The sequence below is a fragment of the Ambystoma mexicanum genome, chromosome 11, assembly GCF_040938575.1.
Source record: "Ambystoma mexicanum isolate Mex_15411 chromosome 11, UKY_AmexF1_1, whole genome shotgun sequence".
In the NCBI taxonomy this organism is placed as follows: Eukaryota; Metazoa; Chordata; class Amphibia; order Caudata; family Ambystomatidae; genus Ambystoma; species Ambystoma mexicanum.
In genome coordinates, this window is record NC_090934.1 from 801,482,949 (window position 1) to 801,503,467 (window position 20,519).

At 44.6% G+C, this 20,519-nt stretch overlaps 1 protein-coding gene across 1 annotated transcript in view; it reads left to right on the plus strand.

Moving 5' to 3' along the window:
* Positions 1-20,519, plus strand: part of PDE3B (phosphodiesterase 3B) — a 2,257,139-nt gene that overhangs the window by 1,818,542 nt on the left and 418,078 nt on the right. Inside the window, exon 12 of the mRNA XM_069623736.1 lies at positions 12,398-12,597. Within this exon, the coding sequence (XP_069479837.1) occupies positions 12,398-12,597 (200 nt within the window). The remainder of the gene's footprint in view (positions 1-12,397; positions 12,598-20,519) is intronic.

Consider the following 20,519-nt stretch of genomic DNA (forward strand, 5'->3'; position numbering starts at 1 on the left):
GGCTCATCACATTCTGCAGATGGTGGACAAGTTTCCACATGCCCAGAGTCTCCCGGCTTCCGAATTCTTAAGGTTGCTCGGCCTCATGGCATCCTGCATTATTCTGGTGCCCGAGGTCACACTGTGGATGAGATCCCTGCAGTGGGCTCTCAAGATGCAGTGGTCGCAGTTTTCCAGCAAGATTTCGGATCACGTTCAGATTCCGACCTCGGTTGCCCAGGATCTTCTGTGGTGGGCCGACGAAGGAAATCTGATGAAGGGGGCACCGTTTTGGCAACCATGGCAGGAGGTGACGATTGTGACGGATGCGTCCCTCACAGGATGGGGCGCTCATGCTAACGAGTTGACAGCCAGCGGCCATTGGTCTCTGTCGGAGTCCAGACTCCACATCAATCTGTTAGAGCTGAGGGCCATCAGGCTAGCCCTGAAGTCTTTTCTGCCGTCTGTGCGGTTGAAGACTGTCCTCATTATGACGGACAACACAGTGGCCATGCATTACCTCAACAGAAAAGGGGGTGCAGGGTCACTCCCGTTGTGCAGGGAGGCGATGCAGCTCTGGTTCTGGGCTGTCCAACAGGAAATCTCGATCTCAGCAGTTCATCTGGCCAGAGACGAAAACGCAGCGGCGGACGCTCTGAACAGGCAGAGCACGAGTGGGAGTTGACTCAGGAAGTCCTTTTGGAGATCTTCGCCCTTTGGGGAACCCCGCAAGTGGATCTCTTCGCCACCAGTGTCAACCGGAAGTGCGAGAGATTTTGCTCGCGGGAATTTGCCCCAAGAGGAGCCTTAGGGGACGCGTTTGTAGTGGAGTGGTCCTTCCCACTGCTGTACGCGTTTCCTCCAGTCCCCGTCATTCCTCAAGTGTTGCAGAGGTTACGGAGGTTCGGTTCCCGAATGATCCTCATTGCTCCGGATTGGGCCAGGAGAGTATGGTACCCGGATCTTCTCAACATGTCCATCTGCCCTCCACGCTGTTTTTCCTACCGAGTCAATCTGCTCTCACGGGATGGGGGTCAGGTTGTCCATCCAGAGGTCAGGTCTCTCAAACTTCTTGCTTGGTATCTTAAAGGTTGAGATACAAGGATTGGACCCTCCCCGAAGACGTGATGGACGTGTTGCTTTCGGCCAGGCGGCCCGCAACAAAATCCCTGTACCGTTGCCGTTGGCGGAAGTTCTGCAACTGGTGCAGGAAACAGAATGTGGATCCTTTCCAATGTTCCATTCCTCTGGTGTTGTCTTTTGTGCTTTCTTTAGCCCACAAGGGCCTTCAAGTGGGTACCATTAAGGGTTACCTGGTAGTGCTGTCCATATTTAAGCACTCGCCTGAGGAGTGTCCTTACTTTAAGATTCCTTTAATTTCTCAGTTCCTATAAGGACTAACTAATGTGTTTCCACGATCACCCTTCCAGGTGCTGGGTTGGGATTTGAATTTAGTGTTAAAGTTTCTGATGGGAGCTCCGTTTGAGCCCTTACATTCTTGTCCATTGCAACTGTTGACTTTTAAAACTGTGTTTTTCGTTGCGGTTACTTATGCACGCAGAGTGAGTGAATTGCAGACACTTTCTGTCAAGCCACCCTTTACTGTTTTTCACAAGGACATGGTTGTCCTGTGGGTGTGAACTTCCTTTCTTCCAAAGGTTGTGTCTGAATTTCATTTGAGCCAGAAGGTGATTCTTCCGGTGTTTTATCCTCCTCCGCATCTTGGTAAGGAAGAGGGGAAGCTCCATAGGTTGGATCCTAGGAGAGCTTTGAGCTTCTATCTTTCACGGATGTCCCGGGTCAGAGTAGACGATCAGTTTTTTCTTGGTTATGCTGCACATAGGTTGGGTCAGGTTGTTTCCAAACAGACCTTGTCCAGGTGGATTATCTTGACTATCACTGGCTGCTACCGTTTGGTGGGGAAGGACCCTCTGGTAGGCTTACGGGCTACCTCCACTGCTCTGCAAAGGGGTGTTCCTATTTGCAATATATACTTTGGTTAAACACTATTTCCTGGACTCCATCCATGGGCAGGATTTGGCCTTTGGTAAGGCAGTCCTCTATTCAGCCATTTGACTGGGCACTCTAAATTTCACATTCTTAATTCCTTTTCTCCTCCATAGTGTGGTACTGCTTTGGGAGTCTGTCATAGATGTGGAATACGTCGGGGGACACAATCCCTTCGAAGAACAAGTTACTTTCCAAACTGTCAACGTTCTTTCAATGGGATGTTCCTCTGACGTATTCCACATCGCCCTCCCAGCCTGCCCCTCTGGAGAATTTACTCTGTGATTGCAGCTTCCTTTCCGCAAGTAACTTGTTCTTTTCTTTTGAACCATAACAATAAAACAAAAATAGTTTACTGGAATATATTACTGTATTACTAGACCAGGTGGGGATGGACTGAACATGTGACAGTCAAAGCAATAATGGGGGTTCCCATATCTGAGACTAAACACTCGCCCAGTGTGTAAGCTTTCGACAAAATGAACCAATTACATAAGTGCGAGGTGCGAGGTGAACCTTGTAATATTCCCCTTGGGGGATTGGCTTATCACCATATATGATCAATAGAAATGACCTTGCACCACACCATCTTTGAAATTGGCAAATGTATGGTAGATAGGAGTGAGCCGGGAATACAGCAAGGAATACAGACAGATGCCAACAGGAAGCGGATCTGGAGACTGGACCCAGAAGCCACCTTTGAAGGCCTAGCTCAGATTGGAGTAAGAGCAGAGGGAATCCAATGCTTGGAAGCAAGGCCATAGTGCCTACAAGTGATATGCTATGGCATTTATAACGCGCCTATACACAAGTGTTTCAAGGCGTGACGAGGCAAGGGAGGGGGATCAGTGGGAAGACAGAGACAGCGATCTTACTTGGCCAGGTTACATTGAGATTGTGCAGGGGAGTCAAGGGAGAAGTGTGGAGGTAAAGGGGGAGGGGTAGTGCAGTACATATGATAGCTGTAAAAACTTAAATAAAGACCATAAATAAAAAGTGCGACCAGCTAGTGGCAAGTGCTAGGATAAAGGCAGACATCACGTGTCAAGTGCTGGTAGGGGGCTGTAGGGATACAGAAACAGTCCTCGAGTGCAGGGTTGCCAGGGGGGCAGTGCAGGTGTGCAACTGGCGAGGAGGGGACCTGGACCCGAGATTAGAGGGTAGCCAGGTAAACCAGTGCAGTTTCAGTCAGGAGATCAGCAAGGGAGCAGAGGAGAGAAATTAGAAGCAAAGAGGAAGGACTTTAGGTGCTTTCGGAACCGGAGAGGATTCTCTTCAAGTTTCAGAGAGGCAGGGAGGCTGTTCCAGAGGGAGTCCCCAGCAGAGGAAAGAGATCTATCACCAACTGGTTGCTTGGTAGAAGTGGCTGACCCTGAGGGAGTTGGAGGCGAATGAGCGAAGAGCTTGAGAAGGAAGATATATAGAAAGAGAGAGTTGAAGGTATTGAGGCCCCACGCCCCAGAAGGCCTTGTGGAAAATGCATAATGTTTGGAACTTAATCCTCGCAGCCATTGGGAGCCAGTGCAGAGATTTCAGTCCTGTAGAGATACAATCCCTGGGCTTGAGGCCAAGGACAAGTCTTGCAGTCCTATTTTGGATGAGTTGCAGAGGGCAGAGAGTAGAGGCAGGCAGATTTAAAAAGAGGCTGTTGCAGTAGTCCAGCCTGGAGAGAACCACAGCTTTGGAGACAGTGAGCTTCTGGGGGAAGGAGAGGAAAAGAAGAATACCTCTGAGGAAGTGCAGCTGGGAGTGAGACTTCTTAGAGACATCAGAAATGTGAGGAGGGAAGGAGAGTGTGGAGTCGAAGATGGGCCCAGGGTTTTTAGCCTCACAGGTGGGAGCAAGAAGAGGGCCATGAGAGGCAGGCCAGAGAGCGAAAGGAAAGGAGGGGGCAGGTGTGCCGATGAGAAGAATCTCAGTCTTACTGGGGTTAAGGCAGAGATCATTGGCGGCACACCACTCCTGGATAGCTGACAGTTAGAGATGAGAGATGGAGAGGAAGTGGCAGAAGGGAGCCTGAAAATGAGTTGATATATTATATTGCCCTAAATGCAACAGTGATATATTAATGTTCAGTGTCCTAACTATTGAAGTCACCTGAGAGTGTAAGAAGTGTCTGTGTGCCGTCCCAAATGGGTACTTGCTGATTTAGGGAAACTCAGAGTGTGTATTTTGGAGTGTATTCGTGTGTTACTATTATATTGCCCCTTCTGAAGAAGGCTTACTGAAACTGACTGTTAAATAAATTAATAATTGTTTAATCAAGAAACCTTGTGTGAAAGAGTTTATTAGAATACTGGTCACTGTGAATCTCTGTGTAACTCCCCTACAGCTCACATTGACCCCTCTTGAGATAAGCCTGGCTGCTCAACACGCTACCAATCTGTGTAGTACAGACTTATACCAAAGGTTGGGTTCCTATTGCCAGGAGGTCAGGGTTGTTGTAGTGCACCCCAAGGGTACTGCATAAATCTTGCCTAATAGCGTGTTTTAGAGGTTTTCTAGAACTTGAGAATGGGCTGTCGAAAACGTTGGCCATGCGCCTCATGACCCGGTCTACATCTTTTGCAGACCACTGAGAAGTACTTGGGACAGTGGAAGGTGTGGGAGGTAGTTCAGGTGTAGGCTGCCTCTTGTGTTTCATAGCCTCTGATATTGTTCCCTCCCCTTGGTTAATGGTCTCCTTTCCCCTAGGGGATTTGTGGGTCTTCGACTTGTGGTGTTTTGAAGCCCGTCCCTTCAGAAGTGTGTCTGGGACATGTTTTTTAATGAGATGAGACATTTTCGTGGTGTGAGGGAATTTTACTGATTGTGACGTGCCTGTCGCTTATTGGCGTGTGAACGGGCAAGCGCCTCGTCTTTCAACGTTTGGTTTTGGGCTGTGGTTTTGGACCCGGCATCCGAATCAGACTTATCTTTTGATTTCAGGGGCCTGTTGTGAGGCGATCGCAATTGCCCAGAGGATAGGGAACTGGTGGACCTTCCCCTTGACGCTGTGTGTGGCCTTGTTGTCGGTACTGACATTGATTTATGGCCTTGGGTTGTGTGCTTAGTGTGGGTAATCTTATCTGTGCTGGAACCGCCGAGTGTCGCCCCGGTAACAGAGCCGCCGGCATGTCTGGTGGGGTTGGGGGTTTGCATGTGGGAATCTGATAAATCCCTTTCGCCATCGTTGTCACTGAAGACGTCGATGCTGCAGTCACTGGAGGCACCCTCCACATCCATGGCGGCCTCGGCCTGCATGGCGTGGTGGGCCCCGCGTTTCATTTTGCTGTCCTTCAATGTTTTGGGCTTAAAGAGCTTGCAAGCTTTGCAGTTGCCCTCGGTATGGCCGTGGAAGTTTGTCGAGGCAAGTTTGGCAGCCGACGAAGGTGTTGTAGAGGAACGGCTAAGACAGGACAGAAAGAGTAACTAGTTCTAATTTTGGCAAGCAGGTGAGCGCAGTGTTTGTATGCCCCCTGCCCCCCTGATCTCCCCCTGGCCCCTATTGACCAATCCTCTGTGTTACCTAGTGCGAGCCTAACCCCGAGTACACCGGCTCCCTGTGCCTTTTTCCAGCTGGCAAGCAGGTGAGCGCAGTGTGTGTGGTCCCCCCGTGCCATCATGGCGCTGCCTTGTGCAGCGGGACCTTTGCGGGCTGTTAGCCACGTCCCAGCTTCCCGAATGAATGTCCCGCCACCCGCGATCTCCCTCGGGTCCCTATTGGCCAAATCCTCCTCATCCTGGACTCGACCATGGCAGCCCTCTGCCCGGCAGCCCCTGTGGCTAAGGGCCAGAGGCAAAGGGCGGCTCCTGCATTGGCAGCTCCAAGATGTGTCTGCAGGTATCAGCAGGGGAAGCCAGTAGCCAGCTGTCAACCAGCAGCAACAAAAAAGGTAGGGGTGGCCAGGGTGGGGAGTAGAGCAATCACACTACTCTGGAAGCCCTGCCACATAACGAACCAACCTAATTTGTGATAGTACTGTGATTATTGGCTTTTGCCCTCTAGGATAGTACTGTGATTATTGGCTTGTGCCCCCTAGGATAGTACTGTGATTATTGGCTTGTGCCCTCTAGGATAGTACTGTGATTATTGGCTTGTGCCCCCTAGGATAGTACTGTTTATTAGCTTGTGCCCTCTAGGATAGTACTGCGATTATTAACTTGCGCCTTATAGACAGGATTGCGAATGTTCGCACGTACCACATTTAGATAGCACTGTGAACATTAGCCTGCATTGCATCGAGATTGGATTGTGAATGTTCTCAAGTGCAACACCTAGATAGCTTTGTGAATGTTAACAAGTGCCACATAGAATTGTTAACATTAGCCTGCGCTGGACCCAGACAAAATTGTGAATGAGAGCAAGAACCACATTTAGTTAGAATTGTTAACATGAGCTTGCGTTGCATCTAGATAGGATTGTAAAAGTTAGCACTTAGATAGCTTTGTGAATGTTAACAAGTGCCACACTTAGATAGAATTGTGAACATTAGCCTGCATCACCTCTAGACAGGATTGTGAATGTCGCCCCGTGCCATATCTGGATAGAATTGCACATTTTAGCAATTGCCACATCTAGACTGCATTGGGAATATTACCAATGCCACATTTAGATAGAATTGTGAATGCTAGCTTGCTTCGCATCTAGACAGGATTTGAAGCTGGGCCACTGCCACATTAGGATATAATTGTGAATATTGGCGTGCGTCGTATATAGACAGGATTGTGAATATAGCCAGTGCCGGATCTAGATAGAAATGCAGAGATAGTCACACACCACATATAGAAAGAACGTGGATGTAGGTTCTTTGTGACCAGATGTATGCCCTGCTGATTGAGATGGAGAAGAGAGATTACCCGACAGAGCCACCCAGATTGACCAATTTTCACACAGCCATGCCACTTGTGACCTCAAAAGAAATAAAAATAAATAAACTTAAAGGTTGCATCGCTTTAGAATCCAAAATATAATGCAGTGAATATTTATCTCTTCTAATAAGAAATGTATAAATGAATTCCCCAGGCCGCTACCGAAGCATAGGCCATAGCCAGATGTGTGATCTGTCTGATGAGCGACCCTTACAGATTAAGGGTGTGATGATTAGACTAATTAACCTCTAAAAGCATTACCTTAAAAAAATCCTTAATTGACCTATGGCAGCATACCCAATAGAAGAGCTGAAAGTGGTGGGATAGGAAAAGGGGAAAGGGGATCCCAGAAACTTGCGGGTGAGTCAGATTCCCCCTTGCGCTTGTCTTTAACAAATGAGGCGTTCTTTTAAAACTACGTGTGTTCATTGTTCTATATCTCAAAGCCTCGCAACAGCAAAGGTGCTGACTATATTCATCATCCAACTCGATAGAGTGATTTGAAGATTCTTTATTACTTTGACATTTTACAAGTGCATGGGTTTAGCGACATCAAGAATCAATCATATTTACCTGTTTGATATTTTGAACGTGAATCTTAGTGCTGTTGTAAATATTTAATTTGCCATTTTAAGGGGCTAGACATATTTAATAATTTTATTTATTTTTTTTTTCTTTTTGTTTTAATTGTATCACAATTTTTACAAAAATAAGACGTAAGTAGTCTACAGACACCAGACAGCAAACTTCCTTTAAAACAGTTCTTTGTTCTTATTCTTTCTCTTTTTTTTTTTTTTTTTTTTTTCCCTTCTGTCCAAAATCCAGTGTAACAAATGCATAGTAGGAATTCCTCCTACTCGAGATTCAGGGATTTAAGAAAAAGTGTTACTCCTATAACACATCTAGTGTTGTTCCCATTCGTCAGCAATGACCAGAGGTTATCCTCATCGAGGGTTGAATAGTTTTTCAGCGGGTCCGCAAGAAACTTGGCTCTTTCCGTTTTTAGACCAGAGCATTCCATTAGCAGATGTTTTGTGCTTTCTATGACGTTTATAGACTGACAGAAGCGGCAGGTGCTCAATGGTACTTGATTACGCATAGCCAAAATCTCGTTGGTTTTTATTTGGTTCAACTTAAATCTTAAAAACAGACGACTAAGATTCTTATCTGGGAACCTAAGTAAGTAACCACGCGTGGCATTAAGCTTCATTGGAGCAGTTGGTAACTTTGCTGTGATGGAATACGACCAAGCCACTTCTTGAGTATGGATCCAGTCGGCTTCTAAAAGTTTTTACTCGACACTCGATTTGGATTTTGTATGAGTGTCTCAACAGGCAGGTCCAGTACTTCCAATATTCTCCGATTAGATTGTTCCCAAGTTACAAGCGTCCGATTGTCGCCCTCAGAAAGTTCTTTCCGTATGAGGTCCAATACTCGGGCTTCTGGATTATTTATTACCTTGCGGTATAACATCAAGGTGGCTCTCAATTTTATTGCCAACATTGAGGAAGTACATAACTCTCGTCTTATTAGTGCAATTGGTGTAGATTGGGCTAAGCCAAGGACCCTTCGCCAAAAGAAAGCTTCCAATTTCTCCCAGATGGTATTCGGGGCCAGCAACATTGCATCCATGCCGTAAATTAAGGCCGGAACGACCTTAGCTTTGTAAAATCTCACGATAGGAAAAATCGAAAAACGACCGTATTTCTTATCCACAGCCTTAGCTTGGGCTGTGAGATTTTTTAACTTTACCCAGAGTGTTTCAAGCATGGTCTTTTCATCTTTGTCGTTGCTAATTGTAATCCCAAGATATTTAAAGGCTTCCACTCTTTCTAGCTTCTTACCGTCACAGTGCCAAGTGAATTTAGGATTCCGCTTTGCAGGTCTGCCCAAAATGAGCACTTTTGTCTTTGCATTATTTAAACGCAGGTTGTTTTCAGACATATATGATACCATATTGTCCAATTGGCGTTGAAGGCCTATAGGTGTTAAATCCATCAGGATGATATCATCCGCGTACAATAGGCGATCTATCTTCTCCCCTCCCATCGTCGGGGGAAAATGTCTAACCGTGTGGATGGTGTCTCCATAGTCTGCGATATAGGAGTTGTACAGCGATGGGGCCAGAGGACAACCCTGCTTGACTCCACGAGCTGTTTCAATTTCTTCCGAAAGTCGACCATCTGCACTCAGGCGAACTCGAATTGAGGTCCCTTGGTGTAGAGCCTTTATAGGGTTTAAGATTGACTCCGGACAACCTTTTGATTCCAATTTTGCCCAAAGGCGCTCCCTATCTACCTGGTCAAACGCTTGGACCAGGTCGATCAAGACAACGTAGATTGGATTACCACTTTGAAGAACCTTTCCCTTTAAAGCACTCATAAGTAGGATGTTCGTCGATGTTCCAGAGTTTCTAATAAAGCCGTTCTGGAGTGGGTCCATTACTTTTGACGAGCGCGTCCAATTTTGGAACGCCTCTAGGGCCAGAGACGCGAATACTTTTCCCATTACGTCCAGGAGGGCAATAGGCCTGTATTGATTCGGATCATCAGTAGCACCTCTTTTGTAAATGGGCACGATGTTAGCTTTTCACCATGTTAATGGTATTGCTCTTTTTCTATTACAATTTGCGAAAAGCTCACTCATGATGTTGGCCCAACACTCAGGATTTTTTTTCAGTTCCAAGTTACTGATCCCATCAGGTCCTGGAGCCCTCGAGTTGTTTAATTTCTTGAGTTTGTCTAAGATGGACTCTTTGTCATCGGGGATTGACCATGGAATTGTCATTTTATGGCGATCACTCTTGGAAATTTCAATTATATTCACTACCCTGATGGGTGCGAATAGTTTTGAAAAGTGTTCGATCCAACGTGCCTCACCCATGTTGTTCTGGATACTCTCGTTAGCATTATTTTGTGTTCCTTTGATCAAGTTCCAGAACTCTTTAGGCTTTTTGCCGCAGATGGTCGACAGCATTTGCTGGGAATCGTTCAAATACAGCTGATGGCGATGATTTTGAAGCCAGCTTCTGTAATGCCGTGCCGATTTTAGCGAGTTTTCGTTATTCTCTAAAGATGGGTCCCTTTGTGCTAGTCTTTTGAGTTTTCTGTACTCCTTCCTTTTCTCTACTAGATCTTTACTGTATGCATGAGAATGAGAGTGATCTTTCTTCACGGCCGATGCTTTTGCTGGGGCCATTAGAAACCTAGTTAGTAAGGGTGTATAATCTAGGTCAATCTCTTTACTTTTTTGCTCTGTCGATCTTAGAGTTTGAGAACCTACAAATTGTGCTTCCAATTCCCGTAGGCCCTTTGCAGATATTTTAACTCGCTTGCCTTTTTCTGTTGTCTCCAATGGCAAATAACTCAGAGTCATTTGAGGTTTGGCTGCCCAAACTTCTATCACTAAGAGATTGTGATCATATATTTAATAATTATATTTCTGTTAAATGTTTATCTGTTGACTTCAAGACGGGTGTTTGTTTTGAATAATTGATGATAATTCGATGCTGTACTGTTTCATTGCTGTTTATTAAAGGCCACACCGATTGTATTGTTTTTGGTGTGAATTTCATGCTTAGCGTGTATTTGCCCTCAGTTTTTCAGGTTTAATTCACTTGTATTATGATGTTATTTAATATTTTTTAAAAAAATATTATTACAAAACAAGTTTCTGATTCTTGTACCAAAGAGTTGCAGAGGGATTGTCATGCTTGTAGGCCATTAATCTGAGTTTGCCCCATCCGTAAAAAGCACTCTGTTGTGTGAATATTGTTTTGGAGTGGCTTGTTACATTTTTATGAACAGCTGTTGATCAATTGAAGTGTTACAACATAAAGAAACAAGCATTGGCAAAGCCAAATGTTTTTTCTGTGTAGGCATTCGGTTGGCATTCTTATGATAAAACCTGAAATGGTAACAGCTGAAAAACGGTGTGATCTCTTGTGCATAGGATAGCACTGCCCTGCAAATGCCTATCTAATACATACACACAAGCCAAAACTATTTGCTTTGACGATGCTTGTTTTTAACAGGACTTCAATGCATGGGACACATATAAATCAAATAGCTGACGCCACACTTGGCTAGGATGTTTTAATTACGCCAGTTGCAATTAAAGCATTAACTCTCAGCGATTGCTTAGAAATAGCACTGTCAGCCAAAGTTTCATGTTACTGCTCCATAGAGCTAGCTCAAACATATTCCTGGAGGATTCGTTTTGGAGGGGGAACGGTAGATAAAGCGTGGGAACCGCCATAGGTATCAGCAGGTCGTGGGCAATCAATGGGTGAGCAAATGCCAAACACCCCCCACAAGCCCTGCCCTCTTCCCACATGTCATCTACATCCTAGCTGGACTCTGCAATGGTTTCACCTTATAGGTGGTGCTTAAGTGCCACCTAATACCCAAAGCTGAAAACAGGAATTATCATGTATAATTGGGACTGTACAATGACATCTGGTTACCCACCATAATGTTGCATGGAGTGTGCAGAACAGTTGCAGGTTAAGGAAACCTTGAGGATTGGCTATCAGCACATTGGAAATGCTACAAAATGTGTTTTTGGAGTAAGCGATCTCCAGTCTCGGCCCAAGATGGCATCCTTGATGTTGTAAGTTTTGAGGTAGTGTATTGCTCCCCATTTGTTGCTCTGCCTCTTCAGTATACTGCAGAAGATAACAAAGGCAAAAACTGTCCTCAGCCCTCATTCTCTTTCACCTTCCCACGAACATGTGCACTGTTTCTGCTTTTTTTTTGCACACAACACCTGATACCTGCTCCCTTTTATGGAGATGTAGTCAACCACCCATAAAGCATGCCTTCTATAAATGAAGATTGACAACAGAGGCCATGAAACATAGAGATGACATAAGTCTGTGAGCTTGCGAAGGATTTCATTCAGTGCATCTGTTAATTTGCAGATACACTGCCCCATTTCATTTTTAGCTATTAGGCCAACCAAAGAAGCTCATTGGGCCAAAATCATACTCTTCAGATCCATTATGAATTCAACAGCTGATGTTCAACTTGGACACTGTGCTCAGAAATTCTTCCCTGTGCTTTTTTGTTCCGTTTCTTGTCTTTGAAAGCACTCAATATTTTGTGGAAGTAGAGGGCACATTTAGGAGTAAGAGAATATTAATCAACTATTTCTTTGTTTATCCCTAACCCTCATTTATCTACGGCTAATGTGTGAAGGGGAAGGCTGAGTTGGATTTGTGGGTGCAAGATGCATGTACTTCGCTACTGTCCATAATATGTTCAGCGCAATTCTGGTACTGGAGTACATTTCCAATGTTTTAAAGCACAGCTCACAAAGAGGGTTTACAAGTAAGAGTTTAGAGGGTGAAATACATCGAAGTGCAAATGTCTTTATTAAGATGAATAATGAAGGGATAGAATCACCTCAATTTTACAAATAAGCAACGCCCTTTAATTGTCGCCCAAAGTAAAGCACAAACATTTGTTGGTGGACTTTTACGAAATCAAACAATTCTGGTCGTAAGCGATTTCTTCACATGTCTATCATTTTAAGACCTCATTCTCTTTCCCCCCTCTAGATTCAGACAGTGGAATTGCACCATGTCGAATTGCGTACATTTCATCAAAAAGTTGTTTGATCACAGATGACGGCTATGGATGCCTGTGCTCAAATATACCTGCCTTAGAATTGATGGCCTTGTTCATAGCTGCTGCAATGCATGATTATGATCATCCGGGGCGTACAAATGCGTTCCTCGTGGCCACGAACGCACCCCAGGTAAATACTTTTTAAAATAAATATGCACATTGGAAAGTTCCTATTCATTTTTTGTTTCGTTTTTCTGTGCCATGGAAATAACGCACTACAGAGAATTGAGATGAATCTGCACTCCACAGATAAAGTTCGATATATTTTTACATTCACTTGCCGGAAGGTTGTAGTATACAAAATACAATGTGAAAATTGAAATTTGAGAATAGCAATTGACTTATTTTGAAAAACAACACACAGTCAAAGTTAGGGGCCGTAGATCATAAACTAATTCGTAGCTCGTCCTCAGGTTTACTTTAATAAATGGAAAAATGCATGCTGATTAAGTGGCAATCCCTATTCTACTACGTAGCACTAGATTTTCTTACTCAATTAGACACACACCCTGAAAATGTTTGCCATTACGAGCAAGGGTACCATTTCCAGGTGCAGCCTAACATCAATATACTTTCTCGAATTCTAATCCATTGGGTTGCTTTTTAATTGGAGCACATTGTAACAAAAAAAAACAGTACTGCCAGGGTTTTATTTGTATTTGCAACTTGCTGATCTAATCAATTAATGGACAGTTATGAAGATTGTGGGGGTGTACCAATTTGTCATCATAAATGTACAGCTAACATAATTGTTTTGAGGAAAATAAATGGCTTTTACACTTATTACTATTTTGCCTAAAAAAAGTTTCATTTTTGTTAGGTTTTTTTTATGATTTATAGCTCCAAAACCCTCAATCTAGTCTCTCAAGCCCAGCAGTATTTTCCATTTAACATCTACAGTAATGTCTGCTGTTACATTTCCTTTTACTAACTGCTTGTTCAGGCATGTCAATTCACCAAAATGCCTTGGGCAGCGGAAGTGATGTCACATGGCCTTTGACCTGGTTGGCATCCGTTCCTCTTTAGCCTCAACACCCCCCCCCCCATCTCCCAGGACATGTGCTGGCGGGTGAATGTAAAGAGGGCTCTCGTCTGAGCCCTCTTTATTTTCGGTTTGTCTGCCCCTGCCACCCGTAACCAGGGGTCACAGAGGCTGTGCCAGGGGTTGCACAGCAGCTGCCAACGGTCACAGTTGAGACCCCTGGTAACCCCAATTGATGTCTCTGGTCTTGTTACATACGCGTAAACATACTGAAGTTACCGAATCCTGTTAATGCGGGGCATCAGTGTATTCTTAGGTTCAGTAAGTTTCTAGTCTGCTTCTTATGTCTACATTGTGTGATGTGCCCCTTTTCTCTGAGCTAAGTACTACCATTGTGTAATATTTATTTGTGTGTGTGTGTGTGTGTGAAGTATGCCATGTCATCTTCCCGCTGATTCATAGCCTTTGTCGGCCTTATACAAAAAACATAAAAATGCAAATTACACAATGTATAATAACACGCTCGTTTAGCAATGTCCAGAAATTAAAGCGGGGTAGATAGAAGTAGATAACGAGAAATGGTCGAAACTCCCTTAAAAACGAGAAATGGCCTTTGGTAAGAAAATCTAAATTTGGAAAGAATTAAAATAAAACACAAGGATGGAGAGAAGTGGGAGTCGAACATGTTTATCGATGTGTGTTCATGGGGTAGTAACACCCCCATCGAGGCAGACTGAAGGTGTACATTAAAATAAGAGTAGAAAAAATAAGGCTCTTTTATTCAAATTTCTGACTGCAAGCAGACAAAAGTGCGTTAAAACCTGTCAAAACAGACAAAAATGTACTCCAGAGCCAACTCCCCAACTTGGGTAGTGGTCCATATGTGGCTCTGACCCCATGCTGTTATGTCCTTCTCTATCGGACTGTGGCGAAATATCAGAAAATCTGAAGTCCTAAAATGCGCCAATGCCCAATTGAGTTTCTTGCTTTTTCCACAGCCTTCTCCAAGCCGAACCTGCAACGCTTTGCATGAAAACCTTGATGTGGCAAGTCTAATTATGGCCATGTTCTAGTTGGAGCCATTATTTTAGCCACTTGGTCCATGGCACATCTTTCTTTTTATTATGTATATAAATCAAATTTCCAGGGGATCTCAAGGTTCTGTGCATGGCGTTTCACATCCGCTGCAGGCTGTTATGACATCACCACCCATACTTCTGCTCCCACTGCCACAATTAGGCTCCTGGTACCACCATTTCATAGTTACCCTGTACTATGTTACATGCTTACCCTGTATTAAAGGTAATTAAATAAATACATACAAATGTGTAGAAATTTGAAAACTCACAATTGTACGTATTTAGGCGCACAAATAGTCCAATTAGAACATGGTCGCTGGGTATTGTTCTATAAGGGATATTCACAAAATACTTCTCCCATTATAACCTTGTACTGTCACCCACAGCTTTTTAAATGGTGTGGTTTTCAGCGCCCTTTTTCTTGAAATTGGGTTGAACTTTAATTTCCAGTCGCTCTTCAGAGCAACCCACAAAATGCCAGGTCACCAAGAGTGTCACAGGGTATCTTGCAATACATACTTATTCTTAAAATGCCCTTATCTACAAAATATGCCATCATTGTGGCTATAAAAAAGTCACCACTTTAAAACACCTTTGTGATGCCTGTTTGCTTTACTTTATTCTTTTAGGTGCCATCACTGGAATTGTGGCATGGCTGAAGTGTCCTATTAGATAAACTGGCTTGCCCACCACCAGCTATTGGGAGACGAAGCTATTGCAAATACTTAGGTTGGATAAACTCTTTTATAAGGCCTTACATGTTGAAATAACTACCACAGACCACTTAGCGCAAGGATTTTCTTTCCATTCACCTTTTGTGGGTATTGGCAACATAAAGTGTGAAGGGTCCTGGGTTATTCTTCATAGTCCCCACTTAGCTACCCAGGAGGAAGTATTTAGTGTGGACTCCCCTTGTAGGATGAGAGCGGATCAAAGCGTTATCAATCTTCTTTTCCTGGACCGAGATCAGGAATTGAATACCCCTAACAAAGAGTGTCCTAATACTTGGAGATTAGAGACATGACTGCCTAGGCTACAGGGAACGGTGACAGTGAGGAAGCCAATACATTTTCTAATTGGAATAAGCTTTATGTTTTACCATCCGTTCTGCCACCTTACAGCTATGAGCCGCACCTCAAGATGCCCTTGCATTGTATCTAACCCAGGACTAACCATGTAAAAATATTGTGGCGACACCAGAACCCAACCTATCAGCTAGTCTGTTAATCTAAGAAGCAGTGTTAATGTGGGTCAACATGAGGCCCAACGTCTATTCCTAGATGCGTGGAAAACGTATTGGAATGCTGAATCAAGCATACATTGATTTGCACAAGACTGCCTTTTCTAACATGTTTAAAATGGTTATAGCAAGAACTTTGAAGGAGAGTTGAGGCAGTCCTTGCAGGATAGCCACTACAAAGCCCCTCATTGTGTCTGAGCTGTTTTTAAAAAAAAGTATGTTACTTTACATCTTATTGCTTCTAACGACGTGTTTCAGAAGTAACGCTGCTACTTTATTGTAAATTCTATCAGAACAGCGTTGTTGTAGCCAGTCCTCTTACTCTTTCAGAGTGGGCGGTCTCTGCCTCACTCTGAGCCCCCCCACGGCATCATATATGCCGGTACTTCTGCCCGCACAGAGGACGGGTCGCAGTGGGCACACCGTCAGCACACCGAAGGCAAGCCGTCTGTGCCCGTCCGTGCTAAGGGCGTACATGAAAGTCTTGCTGTTGGTAGTTTAGATCGGCAATTATTACTCTCACTGGCACCTGCTGCCATTATCTGGCCACCAGGCTTTGCGATAGCCTCGCCTATGTCCTCCACACTAAATGGTGAAATGCTGCGTTGCGGTCTGCTTAACACTCGTTCACTGGTTGCCCATGCGCTGGACTGCCATGATTTCATGGCTACTTCCCAACTGGATCTCTTGTTCTTAACAGAGACCTGGTTGAGGGATTCTTCTGGCCCCTCAATTGTCCGAGCTCTTCCCCCCAATTATAGTCTGGCACATGTTGGCCGCTCATCTAGTCACCCGGGTGGTGGGCTAGGTATTATGTATAAATCCACTTAAAGTGGTCTGCTCTACCCCAGTACACCAACTTGAAGATGGAATGCCTTCTTGCTTGCATTTCTATATCGCCCGTTTGAACATTCACTGTTATTCTAGTCTATCGTCCGCCAGGGGCTGATCCCCCTTCTGTGTTGACTTCCCTGACTTTGTGTCTGCACTACAGATCAAGCATCAAAATCTTGGTGGTAGGTGATTTTAATCTCCCCATTAACTCTACCAACACCAATCAGGTATAAGCTTTTATCTCTGCCGACGGATCTTGGGCTCCCTCAAATGGTTCATGAACCTACCCATCAGCTAGGCAATATACTGGATTTTATTTGCACTCCTGACCCGCTTATCACTGTCTTCTATTCTTCCTGTGTTATGGTCAGATCATTTCTTGATCTCCTTTTCCATCTCTCAGCCAGGCCCAGTTCTGCGATCCTCCAAACTAGCTGGTTGCAAACTGAACTGCTGCAATGTGGAACCTTCTGTGTCAGCCACACTTCTCTCTCACTGTGGACAACACAGTCCTTGCACCTTAGTGGCTCTGGACGTCTCCTTCAGGATAATGGCCGACTTATTGGCACTTTCTAGGCTCTGTGAGGAAAGAACTCGCGTGTCCGAACCCTGCAGAACTCGGAGCCTTAAAACTTGGTTGCCGGCAAACTAAAAGGAAGTGGCGCGGTGCTTATTTTACCGCTGATCGTTGCCTTTCACCTCGACTTGTCAATATATCAAAAGGCAACTTTGGCTGCAACAAAAATCTTTTTTTAGTGATAAAGTTGAATGTGCTGTTAATAGCCCCAAAGCACTATTTGAGTTAGTCCAATCTCTTTCTATACCTATGAAGACTGGTGCCTCGATTGAACCCTCACAAGCTCTTTTACTCCCTAACCGCTTTCTTTCATTAAAAAATTGAATCTATTTGTAAGGATATTAGAGACAATTGTACTGGGAGTGCTACTGTTCAGGTATCCTCCTAATTGCCAGCACCTAATGCCTCATGGCTATCTTTCCCTGTCTCCTTACAGGCATTGCCGGCCATAAATCAGCCTCGCCTGCTGATGCTATACTGTTGTCTCTACTTAAAGACATTTCTGTAGACTTGATTTCATATATCACTACGGCAGTGAATATGTCATTTAAAGAGGGGTTTATTCCCAGCACATTGAAGTATGCCGGTGTGCTACCCCTGTTGAAGAAACCCTCCCTAGACACTGGCGTGCTTGCACATTTCTGGCCGATTTCCCTCCTCCCCTCTTTGATGAAGGTTTTGGAAGCTCTTGTTTCTCCACTTCTGTCATCTTTTCTGGACACTTCCATGTTTTTCGATACATTTCAGGCCGGTTTTTGGCTAGGGAGAGGAACCGAATCGGTGCTCAACTTTGTGCTAGACAATTTAACCCACCTAGTTGATCAGGGTGGGGTGGGAGCACTTTTCCTGTTGGACCTGTCGGCGGCATTCGACACTGGATCATTCCACTCTGATCTCACGTCTGTCTAGTGCCAGCCTGTGCGGCCAAGTACTGAGTTGGTTTGCCGCCTTCCTGGCTGTTCCGTCTCAGTCTGTCTCTTTGCCTCCTTTCTGCTCACAATCTATCTCAATCTTGTTTAACATTTACATTTGCCCTCTTCTGCTTCTTATTCTGTCACATGGCTTCTGTTTCTATTCTTACGCGGACGATCGCAGATTCTGGTTCGCCTCGATCTACTCGTCCCAAAACTACCTCCCGGCTTAGAAGCTGTCTCGAGGATATGGGCGTCTGGATGGCTATTAACTCATTAAAACTCAATGGTAGCAAGACTGAGGTTCTTGTAGTAGGCACGGCTAGCCCTCTTTCCTTCTGAACTCTTGAGTTCTTGCCTCTTTCCCTGGGCCCGTTCCCATCCGTCTCGGTGAGAAATCTGGGGATGAAGTTCTCAGCTTCCCTCTCTATGGCAGAGCAGGTTGGTGCAGTTTGCAAATCTGGTCATTTCAAGCTGCGCACCCTGAGGAAGGTTCTCCCTTTTATTCCCTGTGATCTCCATGTCCCTGTGGTAGCTGCTCTTGTGCTTAGTACAGCCGATTATTGCAATTCACTTTACTACTGTCAAACTCGTCATCTGACAAATCGCATCCAGTTGCTCCAGAATGCGGCGGCCAGAGCAATTCTGCGCCCTCTTCCACAAGCACATATGTCGCTGCTGCTGAGACAGTTGCATTGGCTTCCGATTGAGAAACAGATGTTGTTCAAATCAATGTGTCTGGTACATCGAGCCTTTTACAAGTTAGGAGCCGAGTACCTTCAGGAAAAATGCATTTACCATGTTCTGTCTTGTCCACTCTGTTTTCAGAATACCCTTTTACTATTAGTTTCTCATGTCTGACAGTCATGGATTGGTGGCCATGCTTTTTCTGTAGTAGCTGCAATGGCTTGGAATCAGCTGCCCTGGGCTCTTCGAGCTACTACTAACCATCTGGCCTTTCAACGGTCCCTGAAGACCGTCCTTTTTTAGGTTTTACTCTGTTCAATCAGTTCCTCATCTCAACTATCTAGCGCCAAGATGCCTTTGGGCGTATGTGCACTGTATAAATACATATAACATAACATAACATAATTTAGGAATCATTCAAATGTAAGACATATCTATGAAATTGAGACCGCTCTTGTAATTTTTGTAGAAACATTCCCATTTTGCATCTCATTTCAATCCTGCATGACTTTTTCTTTAAGGAAGCAATGTTTTGGCTACTTGGTTTGGGTGCTATAGTTTCACCTAGTACTGTTTTAAGGTGGGGCGACCACCACACACCCATATATTATTCTTAGTACTCTCCTCAGGGACCCACGTCCAAGACGCAGTAATAAAGTGAAGCAGCAATTTAGTGTGCTCATGGGCGCTGCCAAAACTAGGGCTTAAACCCTCTCACTTTGAGTCAGAAAGAATCACTCTGATGTGACGCCCAGCCTGTGAGTGCGATCAAGGCTGGCCTTAGAAGTCGCAGTGCACCGGGCAGCAAAACAAACATGTGGCACCCCTGCCCCCGCTAATGGCAGGGAGCCCCAGGCGGCCCTGCTCTAAGGCCAGCCCTGAGTGCGACCGCAAGAGCCTGTTGCACTTCTCACCTTGGAGTAAGGTGTATTTGCTCACCTTTAAACAGTGCTTTAAATGGTTTGGTCCAAGCCGGCTCTCAGGGCCAGAAATTCATGCTTGATTACATGTCAAATTGAAAATGAGCGCATCAAGACTGAATAGATCTAAATTGCTGGAATTTTTCAAACTGATTCCGGCACTTAGACCTTTGCACTCGGACATTGAGTGGATCACTTTGCTGCTAGTTAATAATAATCATATGTTTTGTGGCCTTCAGTCTGTAATAATTGCTAATCTTATATCGGAGCAGAGCTGTAATTTGCAGTCACTGGGCTTCAAACTGCATGCTATTATCTCCAAGGAGGAAGCCAGTGAATTTGTTTCATATTGAATACAGGGGCCTCCTGTAGTATCCAAAGATTTGAAGCCAGTCAACAATGCCTCCTTTTCAGTTGACTCGATGGTGGCTCAATTCTCAAGGTTGTCCAAAGAAGGCCAGGATTGGTCCTGGGTAGAGTCAGCCCTAAAAAACCTTTTCTGCTATTAAGCAGGGCTTGTCTCCACCCTAGCCTCGAGTCCATTAATATTTTGTTTTGGAATGCTTGTGGTCTGACCAATCTGAATATATGGTTTCATAATTTCGGATACTTTGCACAAATGTAAGATCCCTATGTTTCAGGAAACAATGACCTCTTCTCATTTTCATTCTTAGTGCTTTCCTGACCTTTACTACTCCTGCCTCCCGAGGGGACTCTGTGCGACCAAGCTGTGGCTGGCAATTGCTATTGATTTACATCTAAAAATATCCTCGGAACTGGTCCACTCATCAGAAAGTCTTTCAGTGGTCTGTATTAACTCTA